At 36.2% G+C, this 15,732-nt stretch overlaps 2 protein-coding genes across 6 annotated transcripts in view; both read left to right on the forward strand.

Annotated features, from left to right (window-relative positions):
- Positions 1-3,363, forward strand: part of ARL13B (ADP ribosylation factor like GTPase 13B) — a 67,179-nt gene extending 63,816 nt beyond the window's left edge. For 2 of the 3 annotated variants that reach the window (XM_007095927.3, XM_007095928.3), the window contains one exon: positions 3,134-3,363. In XM_007095927.3, coding sequence (XP_007095989.2) covers positions 3,134-3,210 — 77 coding nt within the window. In that variant the 3' untranslated portion in view covers positions 3,211-3,363. The remainder of the gene's footprint in view (positions 1-3,133) is intronic. The other variant, XR_006222184.1, reaches the window with a different exon arrangement.
- Positions 3,364-10,147: 6,784 nt separating this feature from the next.
- The window catches only part of NSUN3 (NOP2/Sun RNA methyltransferase 3), a 59,668-nt gene continuing 54,083 nt past the window's right edge, over positions 10,148-15,732 (forward strand). Inside the window, exons 1-2 of one of the 3 annotated variants that reach the window (XM_015543734.2) lie at positions 10,148-10,388; positions 11,161-11,270. In XM_015543734.2, the coding sequence (XP_015399220.1) occupies positions 10,377-10,388; positions 11,161-11,270 (122 nt within the window). In that variant the 5' untranslated portion in view covers positions 10,148-10,376. Of the gene's footprint in view, positions 10,389-11,160; positions 11,271-15,732 lie in introns of those variants that run through there. The other 2 variants (XM_042999103.1, XM_042999104.1) reach the window with 2 other exon arrangements.

Consider the following 15,732-nt stretch of genomic DNA (forward strand, 5'->3'; position numbering starts at 1 on the left):
TTTTCCTTCTTTCTAAGGAACTAATTTTTGCATTTCTTGCAAGGCAAGTCTACTCGCAATAAATTCCCTCAATTTTTGTTTGAGAAAGTCTTTATTTTTCCTTTACTTTTTAAGGGCAGTTTTGCAGGGTACAGAATTTTAGGTGGGTGTGTTTTTTTTCCTCTAAATATTTTAAATATTTCACTTTACTTTCTTCTTGCTTGCACGGTGTTTTAGGAAAAGTTGGATGTAATTCTTATCTTGGATCCTTTGTTGGAAAGGTGTTTTTTTTTTTTTCTGGCTTCTTTCAGGATTTTTAATTTTCTTTTATTTTCTGTAATTTGAAAATGATGTGCTTATATGTGGTTCATTTGGCATATATCCTGCTCAGTGTTCTCTGGATTCCTGGATCTGTGCTCTGATGTCTGACATTAATTTGGGAAAAGGCTTAGTCTTTGTTGCTTCAAATATTGCTTCTGTTCTTTTTTCTTTCTTCTTCTGATACTCCCATTATAAATAAGGTGTGCCTTTTGTACTTGTCCCACAGTTCTTGGATGTTCTCTTGTTTTGTTTTGTTTTTCCAGTCTTTTTTCTCTTTGCTTTTCAGTTTTTGAGGATTTTATTGATTTATCCTCAAGCTCAGAGGTTCTTGCCTCAGTTGCATCCAGTCTACTAATAAGCCTATCTCAGGCATCCTTCATTTCTGTAACAGTGGGGGTTTTTTTTGGTTCTTTTTTAGGATTTCTATCTGTCTGCTTACATTGCCATCTGTTCCCGCATGCTACTTATCCATGAAAGCCCTTAGTCTATTAATCATAGTTGTTTTAAATTCCTGGCCTGATAATTCCAACATTCCTGCCACGTCTTTTGCTGATGTTTGATCTAGCTCTTCAAATTCTGGGTGTTTTGCCTTTTTGAATGCCTTGTATTATTTTATTATTATTATTATTATTATTTTTTTTTTGATAGCCTGACATGATGTCCCAGGTGAAAAGAACTGTTACAAATTGGCATTTAGTAATATGGTGGTGATGTGTGGTGGAAGGAGAAGTGTTCTATATGTCTATGATTAGATCTTAGTCTTTTAGTGAGCCTGTGCCTCTGGACTATGAACTTCACAAAAGTTTCTCAGTTTTTTTTTCTGCTGAAAAGGAATGCACAGAATGGATAGAGCCAGCTGGAATTGGTGATTTCCTTCCTGAGATCAGTTAGGGTTTGATAATACCCCACTAGGTTAGGCTCTGGTTAACTAGTTTCTCCTGACAGCAGGTCTTGTGCCCCAGAACAGAGTGCCATGGGGTATTTCTAAATGGTTTCTTTTCCCCTCTCTTGCCAGAAGCAGGAGGGGACTTTTCTCCCGTATTTATTGTGGGAATTTGTTCAAGTTCCTAGAGATAAATCTCACAGTATTGTGGGGATCCTCTTATGACTTAGTCCCCCTGGAGTCTTTTATTCTCAGACTTCTGTGTACTAAGCCTCCAGCAATTCATCACTACAGTTCGGGTTTTCTTACCGGGCACTGGTTTCCTCCACAGATTCTATTCATGAATGTCTGCTCTGATAAACTGAGACTCCCTATATTTGCCAGTTTGTCTTTGGTATTGGGGCAGTGGTTTGTCTTATGACTTACCCCCCTTAAGGATCTGAGACAAATTGTTGTTTTTTTTTTTAGTCTGTTCAGCTTTTTTTTACTTCTTGTAGCATGCAGTGGTGACTTCCAATCTCCTTAAATGCTGTTATGACTTTGTTAAATTGACATTTGTTAAGTAGGGCCCCTGGGTGCTAGATGGTAAGCCTTGGTTCAAAAAGACCACAAGAGAAATCAAAGTGGGAGAAATTTATTACTCACAGGTTCGGGAGGAAGTATATGGCATACCTTGAGGGTTCCACAGGGGGAGATCAAGGCAGGGTACAAGCAGAGAGACCTGTAGGAACTGGGGGACATGCTAAGGCCAGTTTCGTGAATTCAAAACAAAAGAGTGTAGAAGCTCCACCATAGTCTCACCTCACGGAAGGCCCTGGAAGGTGAGGGAGACTGTTGGTCACAAAGGGCATTGGGGAAGTCCTATCAGGAACTTACATTTACTTGTGACCTTGCAGGCTCTTATCTAGGGCATGTGCTTGTTTGCATGAGGGGCTAGTTAGCCAAACTCTCCACATATGTGAAACTGGAAACAGACCTGTAATACATTTTTAATATATTTATTTCAAGTGATCCTAAAAATCTTTGCTTCTAGAATAATTTTAAGGTAATAGGCTAGGAAAGAATTACTTCCTGAAGGTTTACATATTCTTAAATTTTTAAAAATGTTTTATTTATTTTTGAGAAAGAGGGAAAGAGAGAGACAGAGTGTGAGTGGGGAGGGGCAGAGAGAGAGAGGGAGACACAGAATCCAGAACAGGCTCTAGGCTCTGAGCTGTCAGCAAGAGCCCGATGCAGGGCTTGAACTCATGAACCCTGAGATCATGACCTGAGCTGAAGTCAGATGCACAACCGACTGAGCCACCCAGATGCTCCTGAAGGTTTACATATTCTCTTAAATTTAAGCCAATTTATAATAAAGGGACAGGAACTTGTTAAGAAATATAAAATAAGACTTTCTTTGTATCAGATATGTCTTAAATCACTGACTAATAGTAAATCATCATTGTAAAAGATTACGACTTACCAGAAAACTAAGATAATTAACTCTTTTCCCAAAATACCTAGAAGTAATAGCCATTGGATGAGAACATGGATTACACACATACTGACTTACCAGGGCCTTGGCAACACTTTCCATAGATTTTGAATATTTGTTATTTGTTTGTTCTAATGCAAATGAATGTGTGATTGGAAATAACAATTGTGTGTGTGTATATATATATATATATATATATATATATACATATTAGATATAGCTTTTTATTAAATCAAGTGGAGATTAATTTATGATCTAGAGTCAGGAATTTATCCTACTGGTTGTGTTTTGAATCTATTCAAGTTTTCTGGAATTTTGACTTTTTTTTTTCTCTATTCTCCTCACCTGTTGTTGCTCCTGCCAAGTCAGAGTGCTCTACTCTTTTAAAGTGTTGGTTGGTAAATAATGAATTGTATCAAAAATTTTGATTTACCACATTTGTTTTATATTTTTGGTATCCCTTCTTTTCTTAGATTTCTATGGGAAGCCACTGCCTCCCCTGTCTGCGCGACAGAGGCCTAACAGTGATGCTCATGATGTGGTTTCATAACCGAGTCATGTGATGAGCTTTTTAAAGATCTGCAAGATCAACTAGAAGACCTTCCTTCTCAAAGAAGAAAAACCCTAAGCATTGATGACTGGGGCAAGATAACCATAGTGATTTCAGTGAGATAAATAGCCAAAGACCTGGCTGATATGACAATTATCCATGTTATTCATGGTTTAAAAAAAAAGGAAGGAAAATGACCAATAGATGGGATGAGCATTTGAATCAAGTTAGCAGGAGTTACTGTTGACTCTGGTTTTTACAGTCCTGCTCATGGGCATATTCCTGAAGGAAAACCTCTTCAGAAAAAGAGCCAATGGACTCTGCACACTTTCTTTACTATATGTTTAATAGTCTTTATTATTGTATCCTAAACATTTTTTGTAAGATACATGTGCATGGAAGGGGAACTCTTGGGAATTTATAACCTAAGTTTTTAACTTTTTATATTTTTCTAAAACTTATAAGAATTTTAATTATTATGATATTGACTGTGCACTTTTCTATAGATGCTTTGTTTAAATTGTGTCTGGAAATGGAGTTGATTTACTTGACAAACATGAACTACACAAACAGGACATATTTATATGGTTTAAGGTATATTTCATAATAGTATTGTTCTTGAAGTGTACATTCTAATTTTACCTAATTTTAAAATAATGCCTTTTAAAAATAGATTCTTAGATCTTTACTCTACCAAATTATATTATTTGAAAACACTACCCAAGGAGAGTTCAATTTTTTTGCCATTTGCTTTTTTTTTGTTTTTTTGTTTTTTTTTTTTTTGGTGATTATCACAATAAATCAAGGAGACTTGAAATACTTTTTTGACCTATATGCTTTTTAAATGAATAAAAATGTTATGTGAGATATTATTAAAATTCCTAATGAACACCTCTTTTATAAGATAGACCTTTTCAGACCAGGATGCTCCTTGTCCCCCCCCTCATTCTATCAGAAGCTTCAATCACTCTTTTAGGTTATTCTAATTGTTTTGTGCCTTGGAAATAAAGGCAGAAAGACTGAAAAAGCCACTGTAAGTACAGAGACTTGTGTTTTATAACCAGGAAGTGCTTGGGAACTAATCAATAAGAATAAAAATGTTGGCTTAAAATTACTAAATAATTCCAAAATAATTTCTCAATTTAAAATAATAGCACTTTTCTTGCAGTAAAAAATGGCATCTGTAGAATTCTCTACTTGTCTGGCATTTAGACAAGCTTTTAGAAATATACTTTGAGTAATAGATTCATAATGTTGCATTTAATTGAAAGTGTACGTTTATATCAAGGTGAAAATACAATATGAATCCTTATCACCTTGTTAAAATTGGTAAGTTGGGTAACTTGTACTGACAACAGACATATACTAGTATCTAACAATAATAAGATTAAGTAGGTCTAAGGCAGTTTAATATGGTTATTTACTTTAAAAGTTTAACTTTGGAGCATCATATTTTAGTCATATTTTATAACAACCTAAATTTGATAAATGGCTGAAATGTAAGGAAAAGCAACACAAGAAGGCAGAATGTAAATTTTGAATTGGATTTTAGAGAAAAACTTGTTTGTACATCTTTTTGGCTCCTTTTTGTAACATTTACATTTAGTCATTTTTAAAAAAAAAACTGAACTTTTACTTTTGCCATCTTTTAAATTTTCATCTAGTTTGAGAAAAAAATAAAGGTTAAATTTTTTTGTTTCCTACCAGTGATTACTGTAGTGTACAGTAATTACTGAGTTCATTTATTAGAAATGAATAAAAATGATTTTGAAATTAAATATATGATAAAGTGAAATAAATGTTTTATATCTCTCTCTCAAAAAAGTAATTTGTATTCTTAAAGCATTCTAAAAATATTTTAAAAGAAGTTTTGTAAATCCATGTTGCTTTTAACAAGTAAATGCCTATTTTGTTATATGCTGTATTTTTATTCATAATCATCATGAATTATGACATTTTCACACAATAAAAATAATTTATATCAGTATCCTGCTTTGCTTTTCATTTGATAAATTTAAATGATTTCTTTTTGGTAATAAAATAGAAAAGGATTTTTCGAATATGACTTTTGGAAGAAATTTTAAGTCAATAGATTAAAATAATGATATTTATATGGAACCTTTTTTCTGCACACAAGTTTTTATGTTTGTAGAAAAGAATATTGTCATTTTAAAGGCAGTTAAAAATAACATCATATCACTTTATGATTCTAGATGATCCAATGTCTGTATTTTGTTAAAGCTGCTACTGATCCAAAGATACTATTTTTACTTATTTCAAAAATAATTACTTATTGCATAATTCTTTATGCAAAAGGCATACATAACATATATCCAATATCATAAGTGATTCTAACTATGACACTATGATAGCAGCACTAGAAAAAAATGTTCCAAAACATTAATAATGAATTTTTTTAGAGTTATTGGTTGTGTGTTTTCCTCAATTTTTCAGACTAATTTTTAAAATTTTGCTTACTTTTATCATGGGAGAATCAAACTTACAATTTTGTAAAAATTAAGTGCCATGTTTTCTGCAAGCTTAAAATTAAATCGTCTTTTAAGTGTCAAATGAAAGACTTAATATATAAAATTTATTTTGAATAGCCCAGAAACATAGAATGTGCCATTATATTTGCAGCTGATCTCTTACTAAGTATTCTTTTACTAGGACAATATTTTATTTTATTTGATACTTAGTTCTATGTGCTATGTCTTTCATATTATTCACTTTCTCCTGTTCTGCACTAATCTAATACTTCTAGGTGTCAAAAGCTTATCAAAAATGAAACTGCTTATATAAATAAAGCTGTTGCTTATAAACTTTATTATCCTTGGCTTTAAATACTTAAGTTTTCTCTATGTGGAGTAGACTTTGCAAGTGAGATTCTGCTACTACTATTTATCAAGAAAATATTCCATCTGATCCAAAAAACAGATTCAGATATTTCAAGACTTACTTTAAAGTATGATTATAAATTATCAAAATAACAATAATGCATTGGCTTTGTGGACACACTAATGGAAGCCTTTTGCAGGGGGAGAGGGGAGATAGGAAATCAGAAATGAATTGCCTTTATTTTTACTTAATTTTTTAAATGTTTATTTTTGAGAGAGAGAGTGCATGTGCACACGAGGGAGAGGCAGAGAGAGGGAGAGAGAATCCCAAGCAGGCTCCTCGCTGTCAGCTCAGAGCTAGAGGACGAGAGACTTGATCTCAGAACCACCGTGAGATCAGGACCTGATCCAAAATCAAGAGTTGGTCACTCAACCATGTAAACCACCCAGGTGGCCCAGAAATGAATTTCCTTTCATGAAGGAAAGCTGTTTATAATTGAAGGAAAAATAGGAATGTAATTATTTGCTTGTTTAGAGCCTGAGTTGTAAATTCTTTCTGTGTGCTGATGAGGAAACAGAATTTATGATCTAGGTAAATGAGTAAGTGGTCTCCATATTTTTATGACACCTCTTTTCCAGTAAATGTTTAAGTTATTGTATTTGGTAGATCTGCCATAACATGTATCGAAGGCTTGGTGGATCAAACAACAGAAATTAATTTTCTCACAGTTCTGAAGTCTGAAAGTCCAAGATCAGTCTGGAACCTTGTTGGCAGGATTGGTTTCTTCTGAAACGTAACTCCTTGGCTTATAGATGGCCTCCTTTTCCCTGTTTCTTCACATGGTCTCTATACTGTGTGTGTTTATTCTTAGCATCTCAGCCTGTTTAAATTTCCTCTTTTTATAAAGATACCAGTCAGATTATATTAGGACCCACCCTAAAGGCCTCTTAACTTACTCACCTCTGGAAAGAGTATTTCTAAATAGTCACATTCTGAGATACTGGGGCTTAGGGCTTCAACATACGAATTTTGAAGGGATAAGTTTCAGCTCCTAACAGTTATATACATGTTTGGCTGTACTTTGTACATGTACCTCTCCCTAATTTTTTTTAAGTTTTTATAAAGTTAAATAAAAATACAAGTTATATTTACTTCCCAGTCCCAGTGGATTGTTTGTACATACCACTTTGGGGACCAAAATAATAAAATGAGAGTCTCTGCTAATTAGCTACTCTCCTGAGGTGAAATTTCAAGATTGCCTCTAACTATGCTTTGTTCTCTTGCTTTGATTGTGAATTTCTCTGTTTTGTTTTTCTGCCATTCATTGTAAGGAGCTAATGGTCTTTTGGTATTAGATCATTTTACTGGAAAGCCTGTCTTTACCTTTTTGACACACAAACCTCTCTACAAACATGAGGGTTTTGAGAAATGTTTTATGTAAATATGAAAATTCATAAAACATACAGAGGCCTATAAAGTATACCTATGCTGAAACACTTTTTTAAAATCTTTATTTGTTTTTGAGAGAGAGACAGAGAGAGACAGAGCCTGAGCGGGGAGGGCAGAGAGAGTGAGACACAGAATCCAAAGCAGGCTCCAGGCTCTGAGCTCGATGTGGGGCTCAAAGTCAGGAGCTGTGAAATCATGACCTGAGCCGAAATCAGCCGCTCAATCGACTGGACCACCCAGATGCCCACTGAAACAGTTCTTATATCAAATGGCTTTGTGATAAAATTGCTTAGATATGTAAAAATTCCTTTCCTGCCCAGTGTAGGTCCTTATTAAGTTGCTTTATTCTTTACTAATAATAATAAAATATATAATTGCTGGTATTTGTGTCAGCTCAATTTGTTATATCTGCAGTGATTTAAAACAAGTCTGCTAACAGTTTCTATTTTTAAAATTCAGTGTGGAGCTTTGTTTATTCTTCAGTAGCTATTTGGTGTGAGATAGGGGAAGTCCACTAACATTCTCATGATACATTAATGTTGATTCTAGATAGAGTAATGGGTTAAATATTAAACTGTAAAGAAAAAAAAAAAGAGAGGAAGAAACAAATAATAGCTTGCCTCTGTGAGAAGAAATTTCCAAGCCAAAAAGCAATGGAATCAATTACAAAATCAATTGCATAAAACTTTAAAGTATTTCCACATTTAAAGTCAAAGGATTGTAAGAAAAAATGGGAAAGTACTTGAAAATGTGATATGGTTAACACTCTAATATAAATAAAAATAGCACTCAGGCATCTATAGGTAAGTGGACATGAGGTGATATTTACAAAAGAAATATAATAACTAATGAGATTTGAAGACCTCAAATTAAGGACATAATAAAAAAATTTATAAGGCTATCAGACATGCAAAGAAACATGAACAAAACTGTTGATCCATAGTAAGGGGGTAGCTAGTGTAGTAACGTCCATACCTTGGAATACTGTGCAACTTTTAGAAATGATGTATATGAAGAATTTTTAATATAAGAAAATGCTTATAAAAACAGAGGATACATTATACATATTGTTTGATAAACCTTGAAAATGCAGGGGCGCCTGGGTGGCTCAGTCGGTTAAGCATCCGACTTTGGCTCATGTCATGATCTCGCGGTTTGTGAGTTCCAGCCCCGTGTTGGGCTCTGCTGACAGCTCAGAGCCTGGAGCCTGCTTTGGATTCTGTGTCTCCCTCTCTCTCTGCCCCTCCCCTGCTCATGCTCTGTCTCTCTCTGTCTCAAAAATAAAAAACGTTTAAAAAAATTTTTTTAAATGCATAAAATTAGAGGAATACACCAATATAACAATAGTGATGATCTCTAATGGCATCATGCCCATTTTTCATTCTCATAGGCTTTTGTTTTTACCTTTTCTTCGGTAATCATTAGCTTACTTAATATCAGAAAATAGAAACATGCTAAAAAAGTAAAAATATAATAGAACCAATATGACCTCTTTCTAAGCATTACACATCCCCTTTCCCTAATAGAAATAAAGTATATGATTTCTACTACCTCCTTAAAAGTCTTGACAATGTCTATTTTGCAAATATACTACCACATTAATTCATTAGATGCAGGATTCTGTAATGAGCACAGAAAAAATATAAAATCTCAAATATAGAGGCTGAAAGGTAGACTAATGACTTTTCCCTACACAACAAACTGCATTTAATCACTTGGCTCAATACTATAATTTTCTTCTGCACCAAATCTAAATGTATTTTTAGAATATGAATTCATATGCATTATTAGATTTAAAAAGGGGGGATGTGTAAATAAGTAAATATATTAAGCTTCTAATCACATTAGAGGTGATAAAAATTTTCATTTTACACTGTGCTAGGATTTATACTTGTGATATATGCCTATACTGACATTTTGAGCATCAGAGGTCTCAAAATGATGATGCTCATTAGATACCAGGGACCATATGAAGCCCTGATTTCCTGATGAATTGTTGATTGCTGTTACAAGGGAGCAACTGAATAGTAACACTAAAAGAGCAAATAAACTGGGTGTAAAACCTTCCTCAGAACCAGTAACACTGCCCCTAGTAAAAGTGGGTGGGAGGCTAGTGTGTAGGGTCATCTTGGTCTTGAGGCATTTGGTATCAGAACGTGATGATAACACTCTCGAAGATCATGAGAGTGAAGAGAATACATAGCAGCAGCTAACATTTGGGCATTTACTGTTTCCTCCTCTTTGTGCTAAATGCTTTACCGTATTTCAGTTAATAATTTAACCCTCCCTGTTAAAAGAGATTATCCCAGTTGACCATCTCGAGGAAATAGGTGCCTTAATTTCTTCATCATATCCATCCCTTTTACCCTGAGTTCTGAATATCTGAGCTAAGTGTGAGGGTCATCAAACTTGGTAGATTAATGCAGTAACTAGCTTAGCTCCTGAGAACATTTTTCAACAATGATCATTATACAAATCCTAACAGTAACAAAGACACCTTTTCCTTTTCTTTCTTTCGTCTTTTTTTTTTTTTTTTTAAACTGAGCGGCAAGCACACAGCAATCCGTTTAATGTGAAAGGTTCAACTTGAAGCTCTGGCCTCTCAAGGCTCCGCCCCAGGATCTAGCCACGCCCCTGGGAGTAAGTAAGGCCTTTACCTGCCTCCCGAGGAAGGAACTTCGCGCGTGCCTCTCGCGGGATCTTTTTGGCGAGATTTCTATAACGCAGGCAAAGCAGTATCTCGCGGGAAGTTGAACCGGAAAAGTGAGGGTTGGAAGCGAATGCGGGTGAAGCTCGCGCGTGAGGCTGTGCTTTTGGTTTCCTGGAGGTTTTGGATGCTGGATGGTTAGACCTCTTGTTTGGCATCTCCCAGCGGGATAATGTTGACCCGGGTGAGGGCTGGGACCCAGCTGGGCGCCTCGGCGAGGGTGGGGGTCGGGATGGGGGGACTTCGCGAGCTGTTGGTTTCTCTGGCTTCACTGTCCAAAGCCCTATAATGATGCTGAATGCTCTGATGCCTTCTCGTGAGCGTTCTCAGTCGTTTTCTCCCAAGACTCCCCTGCACCCCAAGTAACTTGTCTGCAATCCAGTCTTCAAACTTTATGACCTACACCCCTCAGCTTTGAACACAATGCAAGCTCCTCAAGGGCTGAGACTATCACTGTTCTGTCCTGAGAGCTTAGAACGATGTTACGTACCAAGCCCTCGATTAAGTTTGGATGAGTAAGTGAAATCCAATTGCAAGGAAGTTTCCACAGGAATCGAGTGACTTTTTTTTTCCCCCCCGAAATAAGCTCTTTTATTTTAGAACACTTTACAAAAGTTGCAAAGATAATACAGACTTCCATATGCTTTTCACCCAGTTTCCCCTAATGTTAACACCTAGATTGGCTTATTTAAGTTAATTTTGTTCCTTTAACACAGCTTCTGTTAATGCCACTAATTCTTTAACCTTTGTTTTCCATTTGAGCAATAATTATTTGAAGACACCCTCCTTTTTCATAAATAGCATGTCATAATACAGTTTTGTTGCATTTGAGGTACTGCTCCCTTGCAAGAACTAGTAATTATTTTAAAACATGTTCTTAAGAAAATAACTGTGTTAATTTGAAGTTGAATAAATTTGTAATATTAGATTGTGTCAGCAACGTTTTCTTGTTATAGCTGAAAACAAAATCAGAGAGGAAGCTTGCAAAACAAATTTGCAAAGTTGTATTGGATCATTTTGAAAAACAGTATTCCAAAGAACTTGGAGATGCCTGGAATACAATAAGGTTAGTGTAATATATCTCTTGATGCCTATGATAGAACACAAACCCTTTTGGGGGGGGGGGTGGCTGTGAGGATAAGGGGTGAAAGAATCTAAACCTGGCTTTGTTTTTCCTACAGGGGCTAGAGAAGGAAAGAACTAGGAAGAGATAGATGGAATCATAGGAAAATGGAAAGGGGAGAAAGAAAACTTTGTAGTGATAGTAAGAAAAAAATTGTTATGCCCTTGCTTGAGCAACTGTTTTGATCTTTGAAACAGGAATGCCCACCAGTTTGACAAAATTAATTCTGTAGCAGAAAAATCTGAAAACTTTTGTCTGGCTTCTGAATTCAGAAGAAACAACCTATTTACAGCTAGCACTGCTCTGTCTTAGCTAGAGTGACTTTATTTGATAATCCTATGTCTTCCCCGTGTCCATGTCTGGCTATGTTTTGAACACACGTGCACACACATACACACACACCCAGATTCTTTAAATGTATTACGGAAAACAAACATTTCATGGATAGAAGTTTGATTTGTGTGTTTAGTGAGTTTTACCTTTGGTCAGAGTGTTACTCCATGGCTTCTTTACATTGAGTTCTTATATAGTATGTCCCGTGCTCTGTGGTGTACAAAGCGCAAGACAGTCTCCGTGTCTAATTTGCTTGCAGTCTGGTGTTCATAGTTTATAAATTACTAATTCCGCAAATATCCTGATAGAAATAGGCAGGAGTACCTTGTCTTATTTAACAGAGCCTGAGGGTGCCAACAAAGGCCTGAGGAGAAGCCAGGCCTTGGGACTTCACAGGAGTTATCTCAGCAAAAGGAACCAGGCAGTTTAGCCTGAAAGAAGATCCGCTAGTTCTGAAGCCAGGGGCAAAAGCTCAACACGTTTTGCTCAGGGAAAAGAAGAAGTTCTGTGGCTGTAAACAATGGAATTTGGTTGCATTGTTGTCTTAATCTCTTGTTGGATCAACTCAGTAACAATTTCTCATTTACAAACGATAGCTTTAAGCGTTTTTTAAAACAGATTACACAGTGACTGATGGTAAAGTCTGAGGCTGTTCTGAGACCATTTTAGGACAGATTACGCTGTTTTAGAAACTTGTAAATGCTAGAATATGAAAAAGTCGTTGATAATTGTGGTTTTTATTTCAAAAGTAGATTTTAAATGGGTGTCTTCTGGCACAGAGAAAGAGGAAAGAACGAGAGTGAAGTGCAATAAATTCATTATGTTTTTGGTGTGCAAAGTTACTTAACGTACTATATCCAAATAACCATACACCTACTGTATGTTTATTATGTACCAGATGATATTGACTCTGTGTGATCCTTAGAACAAAGCTCTGAGGTTTCCCGTTTCCCACCTGATAAAACCAGAGCAGGGATTTGTGTCCAGTCTTTCTGGTTCAAGAACTCCCACTGCTAATCCCTATTTGCACACCTGGGGTGTAATTAGGCATATATGGATGATTTAAAAAAAAAAAAAAAAGATTTTGAAAGGTATATTGTTTTCAGACTATAGTAGTCTGGCTCCTCCTACCCTGTAATGAGTTATTTTTCTATTTAATGTGCTCAGACAGATTTATAAATTATTGTTTGACCCTAAACAAAATGAGCAATGAACCTCAAATCCATCTAATTAGCTGTGCCTTCTGCTTCATCTGTCTTTTTATTGGGTTTTCATGGTAATTTAAGTTTTGCATAAATGTGCTAAATTTACCATGGGCAAAATAAAGGCTGAGTTTAGAAAATGCTCTGAGCATGGAAGATGGCATGGGGAAATAAAAACAAATATTTTTGGTTTCTTTAACTTTTATTTGGAAGACATGGTATCATGCTTGCAGAGTCTGTTTACTTCCAGGGAAAGGTGAGTGCATTTTTGTCCTCTGCCTAGAAATTTACTCAACATTTTTTGTTTCCTTTCTTATCTAACAGATTTAGATAGTGGGGAAGATTTAATATTTATTTAAATTTTATTGTTTTGTAATAGCTTTTTTTTTTTTTTTTTAAACAAGTCACCCTTTGAGAATCCTTTAAAGTTGTTTACAGTGTGTTCAAGTTTTGCTCTGTTTGTTGCCTACATGTTACCCTTCAGGTAAGCCCATTCATGGTAGGACTTTAAACTTCCCTCAATATGCTGCCATCTCAAGCTTTGCGGTCCTCCACAAACTTTGTTCCGTAGTCCTCAGTATATTCTGGTGACTTCACTTGGTTTCATACTAGGCAATCTCAAAAGCGTGTTATTTTTCCCTTCCAAATCTGTGTTGTCATTTGTTGCTTGCATATCTTATCTCAACTGAAGGTGTCACCATTAATATGTTTCTTCTCCTCCTCCACACCTTCAAGGTACAGAATGAACCTGAATCAAAAATAAGTTTGGCATTTGCCCTCAGCTCCTTGGAGGTTATCTGTAAGCCCTTGGAATGTCCCGCCTGAGAGTGTCTTTGTATACCCAGGGGACTAGGCCACACTGGAAAGTCTAACTGTGGTTTATGGTGGCGGCTGTGGGCCATGGTATCAGCTCGCCCTCTGACCTGTGACCTCCAGAGGAGCTGGAGACTAACGATTAGCCAATTGATCATGTTTGTGTGACTGAACCCCAGTAAAATCTACACTCCAAGGCTCGGGTGAGCCTTCCTACTTGGCAGTACAACATATTGACACATGTTGTTGCAGGGAAAAGTTGTCCTCGTCCGTGGTTCCCCCGGAAAGGACAACCGAAACCTTCTCGCTTTGATCTTTCCTGCGCTCTACACCACGTGTCTCTTACCTGGACTGACTTTAATGGGTCTTGGGGGCTCCCAAACTATGTACTCCCATACACCACTACCCTGCCTCCATCAAAATTTAAATGCCCAGCTTTTGCTTCTTCCTGAGAAATTTCTTAATTTGGATTTCATTTTTATCCCCTCTATTACTGTTTAGTTAGGCCTTCATCATTTCTTACTTGGCATATTACATTAGCTTCTTTCCATAGTCTCCTACCTTTAGTATTTATCTGTTGGCTTGTTAGCAGCTGCTTTATGGCATGATACTCCAGGCAATATTCTAATCACTTTTCAAATACTAACATAATCCTCTGTACAGCCTTCTGAGGTAGTTATTACTATTGACATTTTACAGATAGGAAAGCCGAGACAGATAGAGGTTACTTAACTTGCCCAGTAATACACAGCTTATGTTTGAAAGAGCCTTGGGAGTTAGTTTTACCCTCTGTGTGGTGCTGCTTCTCATTGCCATCGTGTGCCATTGGGCCACCCCTGGAGTACACGCCTCCTCTGCTCCCCTGCTGTCTGCAGCATTCTGTTTGTACTAAATACATTCTCCTGGTAGACAGGCTCCTTCATCCCTTTGAGATCGGATATGCTATTCCCTCTGCAAGGAATGACACTCTCCTTTTTCCCTCTGTACAGTGGTTAAAGTATGGGTTTCAATCCTACCTCTGCATCTTGTAGCATATGACCTAGGTGAGTTACTTAACATCCCTGCCTCACTATCCTAATGTGTAAAATAGGATCTATCTCGAATAATTATTTGGGAAGATAAAATGATTTCATATACACACACAGTGCTTAGAATATTATTTGACAAACTGTAAACCCTCAATACGTGATAGCATTATTTTTTTTTTTTTTAATTTTTTTTCAACGTTTTTTATTTATTTTTGGGACAGAGAGAGACAGAGCATGAACAGGGGAGGGGCAGAGAGAGAGGGAGACACAGAATCGGAAACAGGCTCCAGGCTCCGAGCCATCAGCCCAGAGCCTGACGTGGGGCTCGAACTCACGGACCGCGAGATCGGACCTGGCTGAAGTCGGACGCTTAACCGACTGCGCCACCCAGGCGCCCCTGCATTATTTTTATTACTATTACTGTTATTACCCGGTCCTCCATCAGGCTGTCTCATATACCCTTGACAAAATTAGTTCTGCCTTTGTGTTTCCATTGCATTTTGTTGATAGAGCTATTATAATTCTTTCAAGATTGTATTGTCATAATTTATTAAGTTGTCTCCCAACAAGGGAGGGTCTTGAAGAACCAATACCTTGAGACTTGAGCAATTCATCTACTTACTCACAATTTAGTGTTTAATAAACCAGGCATTGTGCTAAGTATTGGGATACAAAGATGGATTTTATATATATATATATATGTATATATGTATGTGTGTGTGTATATATATATATATATGTATGTATATATATATATAAAAAATACGGATGAATGAATGAAATATATATGTATATTCATTCTGCCTTCAAATATATATGAGGAGAGGATTACTTGGAAATCTTTACATGAACTTTGGAAATTTTGTGTGTGCTTTGTAGAAAGCAAAACAAAAGAGCCTCAGTTAAGTCTGGCATGTCTGTAAAATATATATGTTTTTTTATTTAGACACTCTTCTCATTAATCCAGAGTTCACATAATTCACATATGGGGGAAAAGGTATTATATAACCAGATTCCATTACCAGAATC

Source organism: Panthera tigris, chromosome C2 (genome assembly GCF_018350195.1).
Source record: "Panthera tigris isolate Pti1 chromosome C2, P.tigris_Pti1_mat1.1, whole genome shotgun sequence".
In the NCBI taxonomy this organism is placed as follows: Eukaryota; Metazoa; Chordata; class Mammalia; order Carnivora; family Felidae; genus Panthera; species Panthera tigris.